The sequence below is a fragment of the Macrotis lagotis genome, chromosome 2 (assembly GCF_037893015.1).
Source record: "Macrotis lagotis isolate mMagLag1 chromosome 2, bilby.v1.9.chrom.fasta, whole genome shotgun sequence".
Lineage (NCBI taxonomy): Eukaryota > Metazoa > Chordata > Mammalia > Peramelemorphia > Peramelidae > Macrotis > Macrotis lagotis.
The window spans coordinates 104,360,373-104,380,679 of record NC_133659.1 but is presented as its reverse complement, the minus strand read 5'-3'; the positions used below and the strand labels follow the sequence as shown (position 1 = coordinate 104,380,679).

The window sequence follows — 20,307 nt, the reverse complement described above, 5'->3', positions numbered from 1 at the left end:
TTACCTAAGGACTCCTTCTTTCCCTGGCACAAGGACACTGGCACTGATATCAGCCCTACTGGAACTGATATAAGCCCTATAGAGCAGATAGTACTCTAGGAGTGTACCCACTTCTTTCCTTCCACCATCTCACTGGTACCATGGTGTACCTCTACAATCTCCCCCCCCTCCTCCCTTCTCTCACTCCACTCTAAGTGCTAGCTGTTACGTAGGCGAGGTTGGTATCTGGTTATGCAAAGATCTTGGCACCGACCCACTCAACCATGAACCTGCCCTCAGCTTACACCAGCTGGCTGTATTGTAATGATGGGACCTGGTTTCTGGGGACCCTCCCTCCATCTTTTTATTGAGGCTGACATCAGTCTGATAAATCTAATAGCCCTCCTGGGATCTCTTGACTGCTTTAAACCACAGTTGAGCCCTCCATTCTCATTGCTGCCTGGTTCCTTTGCCTTCCTGTCCCTGAAGGACATGGTATAAAAATGTCCTCAAGATTCCTATTTCCAGTCATGCTTTCTGGCCTTCCCTACCTCACCCCACCCCACTTACTTTCTCCATTATCACAGAGATTTGCTAAGTACTAGTTAATGTTATAACAGAGGATCTCTGGCTTGGTTGAAGGGGGAGCAACAATTAAAACCTGGCCTTCAGACCCTGCACTAGTGGCACCTTTGACACCTACTTGTAGGATCCACAAGTATGGCCCCTTGGTCTTCTGGGGGTGGGGGAAAGTGTCTATTGTCTGTCCATCCATGGAGGCCTAAAGGAAGGACCCTTGATGGTAAGGGTCATAGATTGGCTTGAGTTATCCTAAGAGACTAATTTCTATAGCATTCATGCAGTTCTTCTAGAAAGAGAGAGCTTAAGAAACTGGGTTCTTTGAAAGGGATAGTTTCATTTTTTTCCCTCTTCAAATTACACAGGTTAATTTTCCTGAGGTTTCTACTCTACTGTCTGTCTAACCCTTCCTCACTGTCTAACCACTCCACTTAACTTCTTTCCATATCCCTCTTTCAATTCCAGAAAAGATTTGGCCGAGGAGCAGCCACTAGTGTGGCCCAAGGGTAGGAGATCTGTCATTTGGTTGGGCTTAAAGCCCTGTGGCCACTGTGGTTCTGTTGGTCTGGCCTAGAGTCAGGGGGATATTGGTTAGAGTGGGATAGACTTGTCTCTCCTCCGTCTGAATTCCAGACTGTGAGGAAGCTCAGGGAGGAGCGCCTCCTGGCTCATCTGCTTTCTTCTTGCCTTTCCATGTATTTTCCTCATATTCTCTTAATCTTACCCTGATTGAGTGGTTGGGGAAGGTCATGAAAATGGAACTTCTTCCTATCTCTGTATTTTGGAAGAATGGAGAACTGAAGAGTGGGGAAATGAAAGAGGGGCAACATATGGGGATTTCCTTGTAATGTTCCTGTGGTATGAGGGGATGCAGGTAGGAGGAGCTGTTAGACATAGCTGAATGAAGTGGTGGCCCCAGTACTCTCAGACCAGGACAGCAGGGCTACTCTTCCTGAGACACAAGGCAGAGTAAATGGAGTGTGGAATTTGAGTGGTCTGGGGGTCTATGGGGAGGCTAAGAGAAAGAATTTGGAGACTATTGACTTCAGAATTGGGCCCAGAGTCTTCTTCCATTCATGTTTTCATTGTGGTAAGTGGGATTGTTCAAAGGTGTTTGTGTGGATCTGGGGTTATGACTTGTCTGCTTCAGAGCCCACTCAACATGTCCTAGAATTGTTGATGAAGTAACTGTGATTAGACCTAACCCAGAACTGTCAATGTGATTTCTACTGACTTCACTTACTCTTGATTCTTTGTCATTATTCAAGAGTGGGCATTGGAATAAGACCAGTTATTCCTGAACTCTTTGCTCCAGAATTCTCAGTGGCAAGGGAATGGATGGGCTGAGATTCTATTATCAAAGTAGGAACGACTCTTGATTTAGAACTTTTCTTTTTTAATACAGTTGTTGATAACTTAAACTTCTTTAGAGAACTGTCTATTCATATCCTTTGGCCATTTATCTATAAGGAAATGTCACATGTTCTCATGACTTTGAAACAATTCCTTACATATCTTGAATATAAGACTTTTGTCAAAGAAATTTGCTGTAAATATGTTTTTCCCCCTAGTCAGCTGTTTCCCTTTTAAACTTTAATGGCATTGATTGTGTTTCTGCAAAAACATTTTAATATGTGTCTGTGTTATTTCTTGTGACCCTCTCTAGACCCTGTTGGGTTATGATTACTCCCCTATCCATAGTTTCAAAAGGTACTTCCTTTTTTTATTCCTCTCATTTGTATATGGTTTGATTCTTTGAGTCATGTAGGAAAAGAGGTTGAGAGATCATCTTCTCCATCCTTCTGTACTTAAAGTCATTTTAACCAAGATGGTGCAAGCTGACCCTGGAATCAGGAGTACCTGAGTTCAAATCTGACCTCAGACACTTACTATCTGTGTGACTCTGGGTAAATCATTTAACCCCAATTGACTCCAAAAAAATATAACAAATCCTATACCATCCAGGTGAAATCCTGATCTGAATTTAAGCACCTTCCCTTCCCTCTACACACAAAAAAGGGAGACTATTAAAAATAGTGCAAACAAAAACTAAGAGCTGTTTCAGCAGCTTAACATCAACAAATTTTTCTCTTTTTGCCACCAGATTATATTTGACCCTGGAGTAAAATTTTGAAAGTTCTAGGGCAGCTCAGTGATGCAGGGATTAGAGTATTCACAATAGAATCAGGAAGTCCTGAGTTCAAATTTGACTTTAGACACTTACTAGCTATGTGACTCTGGGCAAGTCATCATCATCCTCAGTTTCCCCATTTATAAAATGGGAATAATTATAATCTTGATTTCCAGGCTTGTTGGAAGGCTCAAATGAATCTCCTTATTCAAGTATCAGCAGTTTCTCTATCCTTTAATTCAATTAAGATCTTATTAAGGTTTAAAAAAGTTTATCAATGAATTGTGTATTTAGAAGACATGTAGATGGTTCTTCAAAATTGGCAAAACACCTTATGCCTAACTCAATGTTACTGTTTTTTAGATGAGGGAACTGATGTTGGGAATGGCAAAATCATTGGATTCTCTTTTGATAATTAAGAGAGATACAAAATTCTCTGGTTATTAAGGCAAAGGAGGAAAGAGAATTCTTTTACTGAATAACATCTGATCATCTCTCTCAATGATGTAATGGGCACTGTTGTTGTTAGGCATTGGGTAGATAGTCAAATAACAGTTATCCCTTTCTTCTATAAGCTTGAATTCTACCAAGGGAAGCAGCATTTACCAACATAAGTAGAAGCATGTACGAGGCAAAAACAAACTAAATTTCAAGAAATGGGGCAAGGAGTGCCCTGCACTAAAAGCCTTTGGTGTGGGTAGTCTGATTCACCAAGCAGGTGAAACATCAGCCTCTTTTATCTCTAGCTAAGGGTCCTAGGCTAACTTTGGCTAATGGCACTTGGTTTTAAATGGTCGGGTGAATATAGGATTCTGAATTGAGTCATCTCCAAGACTCCATATTCAATATTATTTTCCAGGTATCAGAACAGTTCTCCCTTTGACTTCTAATATCTGCTTCCTATCACCTTGAAATTTTGACATCCTCAGAGTACTCATAGTAATACAGGTTAAATACAATAGACTTTGCCAGTATCATTCTACTGAGGTTAGAATCCACATCCTTCCTTTCTGTTAACTCTCAGTAAACTACAAATTAGTAATGTAACTTGTGCTAACATCTATGACTGAATGCCTCTGCTTAGCTATTTTTAAGAGAATTTACTTTGTGGAGAGCCTGTGTTTATTTAGCACAGTGTCTGGAACGGAATATTTGCTATATAAATGTTTGTACTCTGAATGACCCATCTCACTGCTTGACATTACTGCTGCCAGGTGTTAAGTGCTAACTGAAATCCTTTAGTGTTCCAGCAAAAGTTCATTTCCTCAGTGGAAATGAAGATTATTGGGATTGAGATGGTCTTCCTGGCTGCACTTCCTCTCCCGGAGATTCTCACATTGGTGCTTGGCTAAGCTTGCCCCAAGGTTCTTACACTCAGAGTGATCCCAGTCCAGGTCTAGAGAGTAAAGGAAAACAGCCTGCTTGAAGGCTCAGGTCCATTCTCTAGGGTCAAAGATTATTAAATGAATATTTATTGATCATTGGCTCTGTGCCTGGATTTATTTACTCCTAAGTAGTCAGATTACCAGAGTTACATTGACAGGGATGATTCAGTGTAAGGCTTTTTTAGAGAATTTTGACCCATCTCTCCTCAAATCAAGTAGGTATCTGGTATTTGGAAAGAACACTTTCTATCCTCGGAGAAGGAGTGAGAAATGGAGAAACCAGGCGAGCTGAGGGTGGGGGTTCTCCTAGGAGAGCTGATATAGCTAGGCTTTTGAATATCAGCACTGGCACACTGAACTAACCTCATGGTCCATGAGGGTGTTTTGTGGGGGAATTAGAAGAACAAAACTTGGGATCAGAAGACCCAGATTTGAGTCTTAACTTTGCTGCTTACTAACAATTCAATTCAATTTAACAAACCGTTATTAAATTTCTACCATGTGCAAGTCAGGGAGAAGAAATGATTATTAGGGGAAATCCCAAAGAAGCTAAGAGGAAATGGGATTGGAGGAATGAGTAGGTTTGGAACTTCTCCTTTTGAAGGTGTCCTCAACCTTTGAGACTACATCAAATGAAGAAACAATGGAGAGCCGAGTTAGCTGATGATGGATGGTATCTATCTCCTCAGTAAAACAAAGGAGATATAGTCATATGGTGAGAGATAGGTGAGGTAAGGGTGTAGATCTGTACTTGAGAGAGGAGAAGGCTTCGTTCAGCTTTGGTGGGAAATGTCATGGGAAGTTAATTAAAGTTGAATTAAATGACTACTGTGCAATGGTGAAATCTCTGATGAGGCAAGTAGCACAAATTTGTATTAGACTTGGAACTGCTCAGCTTTGTGAATCCTTACAGCAATCTTCAGAGGTTTGGAAGTAAAGAATGCAAGGAAGGAGAGATGGTGGAGGTGGCCCAGAATTGAAGGTTGGCAGGATGTAAATGAATATTGGATAAAGGGAGAGTAGGTTCAGGGTGAAGGATGATTCCTTCTGCCACAAGTAGACATTGAAGGGTGGCAAGTGAGACTAGAGTTTATGGGCTAGAAGAATAAAGAAAGATTGAATGTCAAAAGTTGAGGTGAGGGTTAAGAGCAGATGCAGGAGGAATGAGGTAGTAGAGAGGTGGAAGGACAGAGAACTGAAATCAGAACAAAATTTTAGGGTTCAAGATCTTAGAGGTAAGACAGTGTTATAAGAGTCTTCCTGCAACCCTGGGAGTTCTGTCATGGACAACTTCCAGGGGAAAAAGAAAGAAAGAAACAAACAAAAAACTGCCACAGACTCTGAATAGATGCTATTTTCACTTTTTAAAAACTGCTCTTATGTTTTTCCTTCCTATTTCATGATTTTCTTTCTTTTCCCTTGGTCCTAATTCCACATATACAAAAATGACTAATAATGTAAACGTGTTAAGCACAAATGTACCTGCAAAACTTTTACCAGGGGAATGCAGTGGGAAGGGAGGGTGATAGAAAAATGTATAACTTAGAAATATGCAAGTCAATGAATGTTGAAAACTTTCATAACATGTAATTGAAAAAATAAGATTAAAAAAGTCTTCTTGGGTGTGACTGAGGTAGAGTAGAGAAGGAGCTATTGGAATTGAAGAGGTTGATGAACAGTATCAGTCTGAATATTTATTTATTTGGTTTTTTTTTTTTTTGCAAGGCAAATAGGGTTAAGTGGCTTGCCCAAGGCCACACAGCTAGGTAATTATTAAGTGTCTGAGCCCGGATTTGAACCCAGGTACTCCTGACTCCAGGGCAGGTGCTTTATCCATTGCACCACCTAGCCACCCCCAGTCTGAATATTTAAACTGTCATGGATGAGAGCTGAGGTTGGGGTAAAAAAAAGAAAACTGTGAACCAGTAAGTTTCCCAGAACTTCAATTTCCTAATTTCTCAAATGGGGTAATAATATTTGTATCCTACAAGATGAACTTGATAACTCCTCTACCTCATAGAGTTTTGGTGAAGAAATTGCATTATACTTGTATATTATGTATAACATATCTCATAGCATTACAGATTTGAATCTAGAGGTCATCAAATCTAATCCTTTCATTTTGCAGGTGAAAAATCTGAGATTCAAACAATTTAAAGTGATTTGCCCAAGGTCACCCAGCTTATGAGTTTCTGATGCAGGCATTTAAACCCAAGTGTCCTGATTTAAAGTTCAATATACCATGGTTCTTCTATATGACAAGCAACAAATAAATGCTACTTATTAATAGTATTTTGGTTTTCACTCAGGCATCAGAACACAGGTTATGGGAGGATGTGGTTGTTCTTCATGTCAATCTTAAATACCATTTATATAAAGTTTGAAGATTTGCAAAACACTTTTCATATCTCCAGGAGATAGTATTATTATCCTCATTTACTAATTAAGAAACTGAAACTCAGAAAACTCAAATTGACTTGCCCAAGGTCACACTGAGTATGTGTCAGAGCAGCAACCTGAATCCAAAACTTTTAATGTTACATTTATTGCTTTAGGTTAAAGGTATCATGTGAAATCTTAACTTTCAGCTAATAATATGTACCAAGTCCGGGGGTAGGAAGTGAGAAGGAGTAACACATTTCATATATTTCTTACCTGTTGAGTAAAGGAACACTTATTAAACTCCTACTGTATGCAAGGTTCTTTAATAGGTGCTAGGGATACAAAGATGAAATTGAAACTGTCTCCTGATCTGAACTCTAATGAGTGACAAGTTGGAACTTGCACTCTCCTGACCAATAGTGGGTGGCAGGTTGGAGCCTGCATTTTCATGAATGCTAAGGAGTGGCTAGCTGCCACTTGCATTTACCTGAACTCCAGAATGTGACTAGATAAACTCTGAGACCATTTCAACTCAGAGATTCTATAATCCTATGAATACTTTTCCATGACAATCGCCAGAAGATAGGATTAACATGTTTTCCAAACATGTATACACATACTTTGACTATATTTTGAAATTATGCTGTAATTGATCAGGTTGAGAGTTGAGCCATTTTATATTGGAATCCATGTAATAATTAGTCCTCTTCTAGTAACATTGTATTATACTTATTTTAATTGGCATTAAACTACCTCTTTCTAACACCAAAGGGGTCCCCAGGTCTAGTGTTGTGAGATTTGGTGAATGAATCCACATTTAACTTTCTCTATAGACTTACTATTATTTATCCTTTATCTTTCTGGAAGAGTTGTAATCTTCAGGGTTTGCTCTCTTAGTAGATGGTAGGAACTGTTTCTTCTTGAGGTGTAAAATAATAACAAATCATAATAACAATAACAATAGCAATAGCAACTAACTATATCCGTTTGTGATTTGCCTTGTGCTTTATAAACATTTCATTTGGTCTCACAGTAGCTCTGGAAAGTTGGCATTATTATTATCTCTGTTTTACAGTTAAGGAAAGAAACTCAGTGACTTGCCAGGGTCACATAGCTAGCAAGTGGCTAGGGTAGGATTTGAACTCAAGTCTTCCTGACTTCAGGTCCAATTCCCTGTCTGTTGTGCTTCCTAGCTGCCATGGCTATATTTGATTGTGTATGTAGGTATTTATGTGATGGGAATGGAGAACCAGAGGTCTCTTTCCTTGACTACTTAGTCTTAGCACAGAAGAACTAGAACTCGGACTTAAGTTCTCTTTATATAGCAATTAATGTACAGTTAAGACATTATAAAAAGCTTCCTGATGATTGATCAGAGTCTTTGTGTTTTCCCCCGACAGGTGCCTGGGCACCATGCCACAATCCTTAAGCCCTGATATTGGCAGGAAGTAACAGACTCACTTACCTGTTCTCCATCTAGCTCCACCATGTCTTCAACCCAGGGAAATGGGGAGCACTGGAAGTCCCTGGAGTCTGTGGGCATTAGCCGAAAGGAGTTGGCTATGGCAGAAGCTCTTCAGATGGAATATGATGCCCTGTCCCGACTGAGGCATGATAAAGAGGAGAACCGGCGGGCCAAGCAGAACACGGACTCCTCTCTTATCAACTGGGATGGACCTGTCCTGGACTTCTATGGCAAGCCAGTGAGTGGGAGGAATGACCTTAAACTTCTTCGAGGGCTCTCAGGGTCTGATCCCACCCTCAACTACAACTCCTTCTCCCCACATGATGGAGCCCCCAACCACTCTACCTCCGAGGGCCTCCAGCCAGGACCAGATCCTTGGCTGAAGGGCCCCCTCTCTGGAGACTATCTCTATATTTTTGATGGTTCAGATAGTGGACTCTCTCTGCCTCCAGGGCCAGAGGACAGGAATAGCTCCCCCAAGAAGCTGTCTCCACCTCCGATACCTCCTCGGGTCTCTATCTGGGATACTCCTCCCCAACCTCCCAGCAAAACCTATTCCCTTTCTCCTAAGCCTTCTGAATCCAATGATATAAACACTTTTTCCTCAAATCAGCAATCTCCCAGCAAGCTCCTGGGTTGTCGAATTCTAGAGGAAGAAGAACCTGGGAGTGGGGGCCAGGGAAACCTCCTGGGATCTATGGACTATGATGGCATCAATGATGCAATAACTCGCCTCAACCTGAAGTCAACCTATGATGCTGAGTTGCTGCAGGATCCCAAAAGGGGCTGGAAAGAAGGCCGAGGGCTCCTGGGATTCGGCAAGGACACCCCTGGGAAGCCTGTGGCTCGGAGCAAAACCATGCCCCCTCAAGTTCCTCCCCGCACTTATGCCTTACGTTATGCCAATCGAAAGAACGTGACACCCAGTAAAAACCGTCGGATTTCTGCTGATCCAGTAAGGATCTCCCTTATACCTTTCCTTTTTTCCTTCTTCCTCTCTCATCTCCCTTTCTCCCTTTCCTACTCTTTTCCAGAGGCTTAGGATAATCCAATCTTCAGTTTACTGAATCTCAAGGTTCTGAGACCATTCTAAGCATAGGGCAGAGCCTAGGGCCATGTTGGCCAAAATAGAATTAAAAATGAGTCTCTCATGAGTTCTAGTCCCAAACTCTGCCCCAACCCATTTCACCTCAGTTTCCTCTTCTATTAAATAGGGATAAAAGACATAATTAATAACAACAATAAATAATTAGCATCACTCTCCAGTTATAAAGCACTTTCCTCTCAATTCTGTAAGAAAAATAATTATATTTCCTTTGTTAGCTATACAGGTTTTTGTAAAATTCTGAAATACTGTGTCTGAAAGAATTTGGAAAAAGTGGAAAATGTTATGTGAGCTTAAGATAATGGATAGGGACTCTCACATTCCCTCCAGACCAAGAGATAGGAATAGAGTTCTTTGAAATTGAAAGGATCTGAATTCAAGTCCTGGCTCAGACTTTTACTAGCTAGGAGACCCTAGGAAAATCACTTACCCTCTTTGAGACTCTGTGTTTTCTTTTATAGAGGTAGCCTTTTTGGTGGGAGGGGGTGTTCAAATCAGAGAATGTATGGAAAGTCCTTTGTTAGTGTTAAAATTTTATACAAATGTTAGCTCTACTCATGAAGATGATTCTCCCAAGAAGGCATCCTCATCTCCATTATTCCATGAATAGATAATAGAACAACAACTTTTTGTTGTGTCCAGAGCAGGTTGGTTCCTGATTCCAGACAAAAATGGCTGGAGGCATCTCTCCAGGTAGGTAGGAATCTGGTTTCCAATCATAGATTTCCAAGTCTGGGGGCTTTCCATCTGTCCACCTAAAGGACTTAGACCATAAGCTATGTCAGGACTTGATGTTTTCTATAATTGCCAGTTCATATCCCCATTGGGAATCCAGGAAACCCCCCTAGATGACAAACTTATCAATAGCCTAGTCTTCTCCTGTGCCCTATCTTGATCAAGAAAAGAATTATATTTTTTTGATTAGGGACACTCAGCTGCTTATTCCTTTGATTCTGCCATCAAAAGTCATCCAAAATCCTATTAAGAGGATTCTCTCCCTCCCTTGGGGACGCCTCCAGAAAAGTAAAATTTACTCTTTGCTCAAGGCTAGAGCTGGGAGCTTTTTAAAGGCCCCTGATCAGAGAGGTGTGGCTGTTCCCGCTATTTTTAGGGGTTGGGTGACTTCTGTTCCTGGATCCTGCTTCCTCAGCTGGGGGAGCTGGGTCTGCTTGCCGGCTCAGGCCATCCTGGAAAGGGGGAGTTACCTCCTACCTCCCTCCTTCCCTCCGCCCCTGGGCTCCAGTGTGTCACCAGAGCTGAAGGAGAGAGCTCTAGTCTCCTTGAAGAGCCTAGGGCAGAGCTGCCAGCTCTTGCCTGGGGCAGGGTGGAATGCAGCCTCCGACTTCCCTGCCTCCAGTCAGTTCAGGGGCTAAGCCTGATGGAAGAGGGGCCACCGAAGACCCTCCAGTTCCACCTCCCCGTTTCCATCGGACTTCCAGTCGGGGACACTGTCCCTGTCCCAGGCCAGTAGAACCGGTAATAAGAATGGCTGGCTCCAAATGTCAGCCGAGTGCCCCTGCTACCAGTCTCCGTCTCATAGACTCCCCCAGTCAGCAGTGGGTGATGCCACCAGGGCCTGCCAGCCTAGCTAATGTAAGTGGGTTTTTTGTTGTTGTTTTCCTTTGGTGCCAGTGAGTGGCTTTGAAAGGGCATGAAAATGGCCTTCAGCAGCCGTTCTGTTCTCTTGCTTTCTCTCCCTCTCTCTCTCCCTCCCTCCCTTCCTTTCTCTCTGGTGCTATTCTGTGGGCTAATTGCTGACAGTGGGGCTATTGTTTTGACTAGGACACATGCACAAACTTGGCAAAGCTGGGGCCTGGCACACCATGGGCTCCTGCTGTTGCCTCCCCCCATCTCCCTTTGCCTGGGGAACATGGGCAACAAGAGAGCGGAGATCTCCTGGAGGAAATGACCTGGGTCTTAGAATCAGGAACCCCTACTGAGTCTATAACCACTCATCTCTCTGTGAGGGGAAGTAGAAGGAAAAAGCAGTGAGAATATCTTAAGTCAGGGGAAGTAACAAAAACTGAGGCATCAAGAATGCCCCCTTGACCAGACAGTCCTAGCTAGAGGCTTGTTCTGCTGTCAGTGTGGCTTGTTTTGGGCTTTGACCTAAAGCACAGCCTTCTGGATAGGTGCCCTCTTACACATTACCCTTCTTCAGCACCCCCACCACCACCCTGCTCCATTTTCTGTTTTGGGACTTGTGCAGGCTATATTTTGAACTTATTATCAATCTGAGTCCTCTCTCAACCTAAGTCTGATGACAGCTTTGTGGTGGGGGCATAGGTTCCTTTCATCTAACTCCTAAACTTTTCCTTACTTGACCCTCCTCACATTTCCTGAGGTGGAAGGAGGAAGGAGGAAGGAGGAAAGAGGAAAAGGCTTAGCTGAGGTAAGAGACTCTTGGAACCAGAGGACTTAGGATCTGGAGAGCAGCCCAAGGTTTACACTTGATTCACTTCAGCCCCAACAGCTGTTTTTTACTTTCTTCCCCAAATAGTATCTACCCAAAAAAATTCATGTGAGTCAGTGATCCATGAACTCTAGTCTCAGTACTCTATTTATAAGGGCCTATTCTGTCCATCATTGGCTTTTATTTGGGGTCAGGTGTCTCCAAAGTTGATTTGGGGTGAATTGAAGGGTGGAGTTCATTTGTCCACAGATCATCAACTGATCAAATGAATGCTATGTCCAGCTTTTACCCCACCTAATGATAGGCGTGGCAGTCTGGGATCTTGGGCATTTATCCATTCTACTTGAGGTAACACAGTGGATAAAACATTGGATTAAAAAATGAAGGAATTCAAAGCTCAAATTCTACCTCAGAGTTCCTCTGTGACCCTAGGCAAGTTATTCATCCTCTCCCAGATTGTTTCCTTATCTGTAAAATGGGATTAATATTAATATCTACCTTTCAGGGTTGTTATAAGAATCAAAATGAGAAAACATATGTAATCCTGAATGATTGCTGTTGGAATCATTATCTAAATCTCCCATTTCCTGAACCAAAGCTGGGCAGGTATCTTGCCCATTCTGCCTTCCTAGCACTTACATTCCTTATCTGCAATTCACTTTGTTCTATAATAGGGTCTGGTCCAACCTTAGTCTATTAAATTTCTTGGGCCTATTGTCCAAAAGAGAAGATCCCAGAGTGGAAATGGTGTGGAAGTGAGAGGAAGAGGGGGAACACAAGGATGAAAAGTCATTAAAACCTGACAATCTTTCCCCTAGGTGAGCTCCAGGCCTCGGTCTACTGCCAATAATGGCTATGAGCTGTTTGAAGTCTCAGAAGAGAGGGATGAGGAAGTTGCTGCATTCTGCCACATGCTGGATGTGTAAGAGCATAAAGATGGGATTAGGGATGGGGTTGGTGGCAGAGGTATCGTGATGGAAAGGATAGACCACCTGTATCCAGAACTCCCCTGAAATTCCAGTCCATAGAGGCAGAATCTTCTCTTGAAAGGCATTTCAGATTGTGAAGTTGAAGAAATTCTCTTATATTAAAAGATAATAGTCATACATGAATGGGACCTTGAATCAAGACCCTGTAGTATTTTGTCTGATTTCTGGTATGATCCCTGATGGCACCTGGGGACAAATGCACAACTCTGGAGTTGAAGGTTACTGTTAATCAGTGAGAAACTGAATCCTTAAGTAACATACATCTATAAGCTGGCATACCAAAGATACACAAAGGTTAGCTGGAATGCAGTCTTACAAGGGAAACATTAACAGCTGGGGGGGACTAAATCTTGAAGGAAGCCAGTAACTTCACAAAGAGCCACATTTCATATTTCTATAGAGTTTCTCCTTTCCTATGAAAAGCAAAATAGTGTGGTGGATTGAGTGCTTGACCTTTGAGGGAGAAAGACAAGGGCTTGAGTCACAGATGGGAGAATCACTTTATATCTCAATGGTCTAAGCAATTCTTTAAGACTGAAAAAAGCCAAAGAAGGTGCTTTACTGTATCGTTTGAGGGAGTTTCCCCATCCTGTATCAATGAAGTAACAGGTCTAGTCTAGTTGCTTCCATATTTATATATATATTTTTTCTCCTCATGAATCCTTAGATGATCACACAAAGCTATTTGAAAAAACCTGCTTAGATAACCTAAGAATGTGATTGTCTAGGGTCCTGATAATTATGCTGGAGCATTGTGGTTGTTATTTTGCTTGTGGCTATCCTTCCCACAGGTTACCTCTTTTTTGTGTTCTGAGTTGTTATGGAGAAAGGTACTTCCTCTTCCCTCTTGTCTCTAGCCTTAGGTCTGGTTCTGACATCCAGGACTATTCCCTTACTGGTTATGTCTGGAGTGCTATCAACCCGAGTCCGGAGCACCTTGGTGCTGGGGTGAGCCTGAAGGTGACTGTGGTGTGTGAAGGCTTACGGGAGCCGCTTACCTTTACCTGTGATTGTAAGTCAATCATTTGATGATCATGACCTTCAGTTAGTGCGTCAGTTAGACCTGGCAGATCCTTGTAACTTTATGGGATGCTGATAATCTGAAGAGGAGACTTGAGGTGGGGAGCATAGAGACAAGGACAAGAAGTCACTTAAAATAAGATGACTGATGGAAGGAGGAGAGGAAGGAAAGAGAAGAAACGTAGTACAAGAGAAAATATAGAGAAAAAGATAGAATCCTAGTCCAGATGGCTCTAGCTATGTTTCTCTCTGAGTGCACCCTTAGCCTTTGCCTCACTGAGGCATTTTGCTAAAATGGAAAAGGAGTCTAAAATCTAAACTACAACTCCAGAGGACTCATAATGAAACATGCTGCCCACCTCCTGACAGGAATGTCACGAACTCAGTGTAGATTAAGACTTCCTAATGCAGACATTTGTTTTGATTGACTATGCATGTTTGTAAAAGTGATTTTTTTTTCCTGAATTGGGTAGGGTCAGAGGAAAAGAAGATAGATTTTCACTGAGTTTGCCAAAAAAAATGTTATTAAAAAAAAAGAAAGTCCCAGGTAACTGGCTCTAGACTGAATCATAGACCTCAGAGGTATTCCACCCCCTCATTTTATAGAGGAGGAAACTACAGCTCAGGGAAGTGAAGGGACTTGTCCACAGTTAAAAAGGTGGGAAGTATTTGCAGGTTTGAGTCTGATCCTGCAACAGAGAGCTAGAGAATTAAGCTAGGTGTTCCAAGTTCAAGTTCTGGTCTTGCCTCTTAAGTAGCTGGGTGACTTTGTGCTAGTCATTTGCTTGCTGCAGAGCTCTCAGTTTCCTCTTCTGTAAAATAACTTGGCTGGTCTAGATAATCTCTAAGATTCTTTTAGCATTGAGTTCTATGATTCTTTGAGTTGAAAGGATCAGGTAAGGCAGCAGAGGTATATTGATCTTGAAGGGTTCTGGTCCTAACTTTACTGCTACATTGCATTCAAACTTTTTAAAAAAATGCATCCAATTAACATTTCAAAAAATAAATTTATCATTTATTTATTAATTTTTTTTGCAAGGCAAATGGGATTAAGTGGCTTGCCTAAGGCCACATAGCTAGGTAATTATTAAATGTCTGAGGCCGGATTTGAACTCAGGTACTCCTGACTCCAGGGCTGCTGCTCTATGCCACCTAGCTGCCCCATCATTTATTTTTAACATTCATTTTTTTAAAATTGAATTCCTAAGTCTCTTCCCTCTTCCAAGCCCTCCCATACCCATTGAGAAGGCAAATAATGTGAAATCATGCAAAAGATATTACGATATTAGCTATCATAGAAAAAAGTGAAAAAATAAAGTGAAAATATGATGCTTCAGTCTAGTCAAAATTTATCAGTTCTTTCTCTGAAGGTGGTTAGCATTTTTCATCACGAGTCCTTCAGAACTGTCTTGGATCACTCTTGATCCGAGTAGCTAAATCTTTCACAATTGATCATTGTTACAATATTGCTGTCACTGTATACAGTGTTCTCCTGGTTCTGTTCACTTCATTTTGTATCAGTTCATATCCTACTTGTCATTTCTTGTAGCACAATAGTATTTCATCACAATTATATACTGCAATTTGCTCAACCATTCCTCAATTGATGAAAGTCCTCACTATACAACCTTAAGCAAAGTATTTCTCTATCATAGGAAATTTTTTCATATGTTAAATGAGGAGGCTGGACTAGGTGATCTCTAAGGTCCTTTCCAGTTATGAGAACCAAACTCTGGTTACCTTTTTTAATCTGATGAGAAATAGTCAACTGGAGAAAACTAGGTTGGAATGAAGAAATGAATGAAAATGCTTTTAATTCAATGTTTACTATGTAGATATGATTTATTATGTAATTTATTAATTTATTATGTAAATATAAAGGCCAACTTTTACTAAAGTGTCTTAGATACAGTACAAAAAGAAAGATATTCCTGTCCTCAAGAAGGCAAGGAAATGGTAGTCAGGGAGGGGGATTTTGAATTGGGAAGAAGGAAGTAGATGAGGTGGGCACAATAGAAAACTGAAGATCTGCATGATTTTCTTCTCTCCTCCTCCATTCTCTTTAGGTTCTTCCACAGTGGACTTACTCATTTACCAGACGCTATGCTATACACATGATGAATTAAGGGACGTGGACGTGGGTGACTTTGTGCTCAAGCTGTGTGGGCTGGAAGAATTCCTTCAGAAGTGAGTGATCTATCTGGCGTTCTCCTTGGTTGGAGAAGAGGTCAGGGAATGTGGGTGTGGGTACATGGGGAGACCTAGGTCTCCTCATGTCAGGCAAATGAGAAGGACAGCTAACTTCAGTTGTTAAACATTTATTAAGTGCCTACTATGTTATAGACACTGTTAAGGGTGTCCCCATTCTCCAGACCCTCTGAGCCACATCTTACTGCAAGATCTTTGGCCTTAAACAGAGCTGGCTGGATGTGCTGGCTAAATCTGCTGGAAACCTGAACTGGGCAAAGATTAAGCCTTCCTAAAACCATGGAAATAGAAAAGCAATGGGTGTGGCAAGGACATCTCTTATTTGGGGATAAAAGACTCCCTGACCTGACTTGGTTATGGAGCCTTTGAAGGCAGGCTTGAGGCCGAGGGCTCCTGAGGGTTGAGTCTAAGTGTGCATATGAAACAGTGGGAGAAATTTTTCCTCTCTATGCTACTGTATCTCTCTTTCCATTCCCATAAAACTTCTCCTTCTCAGATAGAACTGGTGATACCACAGATAAAAGAGTTGGACTCTTGTTTCAGATGCCTATTATCTCTGTGACCTGAACAAATAGTGTAATGTTCCTCAGACTCAGTTTCTCTACCTGTAAACAGGGATAATAACAGCAGCTAGCTCTCAGGATTGTTGTAAGGATCAAATGTAAATATGTAAAATGTGTATGTATGTATAATATGTATATGTATAACATGCTTTACAAACCTTAAAATTCTCTAAATGTCAATTATTATTGGAACAGTAGATAAAGTACAGGGTCAGAAGTCAGAAAGATTCATCTTTCTGAGTTTAAATCTAGCTTCAGATACTTACTAGCTGTATGATCCTAGACAAATTACTTAGTTTCCTCATATGTAAAATGAGCTAGAGAAAGAAATGGCAAACCATTCTAGTATCTTTGCCAAGAAATCACCAAATGGGATAATGAAGACACAACTGAAAAATACTCAACAACAGAGAGTAGATGGAACATCTTTATTGTTGGGGTCTATTACTAGCTAAGTTTTGTCCCATATTTGTTTTCTTTTTAAAATCTTTAAAAAATATTATTTTGTTAAATATTTCCCAATTATATATATGTATATATATATATATATATGAATTATCATCCATTTAAAAAATTTTTAGCTTTCTCTTTCTCCCTTACATACTTCTTCCACCTTTGAGAAGTCAAGCAACATGATATCGATTATACAATATATATTTTCAAAAGCAGCCTCTAGCCTAGACAATCTGATTTGTATCTAATGAAACTATCCCATTCCCTACTCCTCTCAGGGCTTCAGTTTTCCTTGGCCAGGTAGCAGGGAAACTGTGGAAGGCAATCATTCACTCAGCAGCAATTTATTTACTTCTGGCACTGATCTGAGAGGCAAATTGGGGATGAGGAAGGGGACTTGTTTGTGAACCATCATTTATTAACCATCTACTGGGGCCAGGCACTGTGGGAGGTGATGGAGATATAAACAAAGGCAAAAAACAAGGGGAACTTGCTCTAATGGGGGAGACAATAAGCCAATAGCAAGGTACAAACAAGATGTATACAGGGTAAATTGGGGGTGATCTCAGAAGAAAGGATCTTTGAAAGAGGAAAGGTAGATGGGGGAGGGGGAAGAGGAAGGTTGAGGAGTTTACAACCCTAGCATGCATGTAAATCTATCCCTCCCCCCCACTTTCCCCGTAAGTAGTTTCAACTTTATATTCTGTCATTCAAGATGAGCAGCCTGGGAGAGAGCAAGATTAGGGAGCAGGCATTATTCAGGGGTGCTGAAGTCACCCTACTTCCATTTTTCTTTCTTTCTGTTGCTATTAGCAAAGATTGTTTTTGTGATTGGCATCTAGGATGGGCAATCTGGACCCATGCTTGTTGTAGTACATCTTCCACCTTACTTTGTCCTCCCTAAGTCTCTTGTTTCTATTTCCAAAGTGCAAGGGATATTAAAGGGGGTCAGAAGTATCAGGTAATTTTAAACTGGAGGGGCATGAAAGGAGGTTAGTACTTCCATTCTCTCCAGGGAAGGCATCAGACTGGCTGCCACTCCCACGGGGTACAGTCCTGACCTTCTCAGGAAGGCATTGCCCCTCCCTCAGTCCCTGGGAGCCAAAATCATGGAGTCAACCCAGAAAAGAGGAAAGATGGTCAGGTTCTTGACAAGAGATCTGGATTGGATGGAAGCAATCTCTAAACCTATCCCAGGTGTCTTCCCATGGTGGCTTCTGCCACTGCCATTTTTTCTGCCTTTTTTGCTAAAGTGCCAGGTCTGGGCTGAAATAATGACAACCAAGAGGGCTGAGCAGTACAGGATGCCAGACCACTGGACTGAACAGGACCTAGGGAGCTGCCCCTGGCTCCTTTAGTTTCTTCTTCCTCTGAAGAACCTATTCCAGGATTGTAGGTATTTGGCTGATCTTCCCGGAAAAATGGGATATGTGGGAAAATGGGAAGCAGACCAAAGAATCAGTCCTCAAGTAGCCCTGAGTCCTACCCTCTCTTCCCCCACCATCTTAGCAGCTGCCTTCCAGGATGCATGGAGCTCCAAGATAAGAACTTGGAGCCTGGCCATTGGGGAGGAGGGCTGGGTTTCCTGCTCCCTACCTCCCTCTTCTCCGCACCTTCCTTCCTTCCTTCCTTCCTCCCAGGACCCTCCCTCCCTCTGGCCATAGCTTGCCACCCTACCTTGCTTTGACTCTAGACTAATCATGGAAAATTCAGGAATAACTGTCTCTGAGACTAAGGGTCTTCCAAGATCAGGGTCACTTTTGGATAGAGTAACTTCCAGATTTTAACTAGGTCTATTTTGAAATTTTTTCCTACCTCCTCTTCCATAGAAGTTCCTTTGAGGCCCTTCCCCACCCCCACCTCCAGTCAAGGTTTCCAGATGTTTCAAGGAAGGAAATTCCCTTCCACCTTCTGTTATCCAGCTGTTGGGATCAGCTGATCTGGAGGCTGAGATGGGGTTATTTCTTCATATTTCCCCTTACCCTCACCTTTCTCTATCACTGACCTGTCACCTCCTTCCACCAGAAGTGAGAGCAGGTAGGAGTGGGGTGTGGTGAGAAGGTTGTTGGCAGAGCTTGATTTCATAGTCACGGCTGCTGCTGCTGCTATTACTGCCACTGCAAACCCGGGATAACCTCCCTCACTGGAGGGAAGGGTTTGGAGAGGGAGGAGGCTACTGTATGTATAGCAGGAAAGAGATGGAGGTGGGAGATTTGGAGGAAGTCTGCTGGATTTGCTCCATTAGTTATGAACTGGGTAGAATCCCCCAGAGAGTAGCATGCCTTCTGATTGGCAGATGGTTTAGGGCAGGGAGGACAAACTGGTAACTTGGTATTGTTGCTTTATTTGGCTTCCGCTCCTGGTCTGTGTTTACAGTAGTTAGGCTATGAAGCCTGTGACCTGGTCCTGGGAGGTTGGGGGCATTGTGGTGCTGAACATCATCAGTCTCTCTGTTTCCCCCTTTCCTGCCCTCCCAAATCCTACAAGGCTTAGGGAGTGATCAGACTTCCCCTCTGTAACTCACTGTGCCCTCAGCTCTTCTACCCTGCTGAATGACCAAAGGCTAAATAATGCAGATAATAAATGCCTAGGAAATGATGTGGCAGGGCTGGACAAACCATTAGTGCCCTTTAGCTGCATTGTGAGAATCCAGGGAATGTTTATGTTTATGTTTAGACTGATAGAGCTGTGTCTCAAGGGTTAGCACTCTCCTTTACTCAAAAATTATTTTCTCTTGATTTTTGATGTATTTTTCTACTTACTTCCTTGTGTATTTGTTATTCCCCCTCCTCTTCCCTGCCCTCCAATCTCAGAATGTAAGCTCTCTGAGGGAAAATTTTTCATTTTTGTTTTCTTAATGCTAGCCATAGTGGATTACAGTGGGTGCTTAATAAGTGCTTATTCAGTTAAATTGAAAGACCTCCATTTTCCAAGTTACCATGTCATTTCCCCAGGGACCAAGTTGCTAAACAGAGGTTCCCTTTTCTGGTCCCTTTTTTCCTCTCTTCAAGGTGAGGCTATAAAGCTCTCTCTGTCATTTAGGTCTCTTTAGGTTTTTTTTTTTTTTTGCAAGGCAAATGGGGTTAAGTGGCTTGCCCAAGGCCACACAGCTAGGTTATTAAATGTTTGAGACTGGATTTGAACCCAGGTACTCCTGACTCCAGGGCTAGTGCTCTATCCACTTTGCCACCTAGTCGCCTCTATTTAGGTCTCTTTGCTGAGGAAACTGGCTCCATGCTCTTATTGATAGTTTTGAGATAGTTAGGTGGCATTGTATATATGAGTTGCTGGGCTAGGAATTTAGGAAGATCTGAGTTCAAATCTCACTTACTAGCTATATGACTTTGGGCAAGTCATTTAACTGATGCCTGCCTTAATTCCCCAGTTGTAAAATAGAGATCATAACAGCACTTCCCACCCAGGCTTGTTGTGAGAATCAAATGGGATAATATTTGTAAGGTAACTATTATTGTTCCCTTTCCCTTCTTTTCCTCCACCTCACCAGCAAACATGCCCTGGGAAGCCACGAGTATATTCAACAGTGTCGAAAGTTTGACACCGACATCCGGCTACAGCTGATGAAGCGCAAGGATGTTCGGACTGACTTGGCTCGGACTGTGAGTGTGCATTGGGAG

At 42.0% G+C, this 20,307-nt stretch overlaps 1 protein-coding gene across 3 annotated transcripts in view; it reads left to right on the top strand.

Annotated features, from left to right (window-relative positions):
- The window catches only part of PIK3C2B (phosphatidylinositol-4-phosphate 3-kinase catalytic subunit type 2 beta), a 75,483-nt gene that overhangs the window by 11,934 nt on the left and 43,242 nt on the right, over positions 1–20,307 (top strand). For 2 of the 3 annotated variants that reach the window (XM_074222454.1, XM_074222455.1), the window contains 5 exons: positions 7,857–8,876; positions 12,258–12,361; positions 13,286–13,440; positions 15,515–15,635; positions 20,178–20,289. In XM_074222454.1, the coding sequence (XP_074078555.1) occupies positions 7,944–8,876; positions 12,258–12,361; positions 13,286–13,440; positions 15,515–15,635; positions 20,178–20,289 (1,425 nt within the window). In that variant the 5' untranslated portion in view covers positions 7,857–7,943. Of the gene's footprint in view, positions 1–7,856; positions 8,877–9,668; positions 10,620–12,257; positions 12,362–13,285; positions 13,441–15,514; positions 15,636–20,177; positions 20,290–20,307 lie in introns of those variants that run through there. The other variant, XM_074222456.1, reaches the window with a different exon arrangement.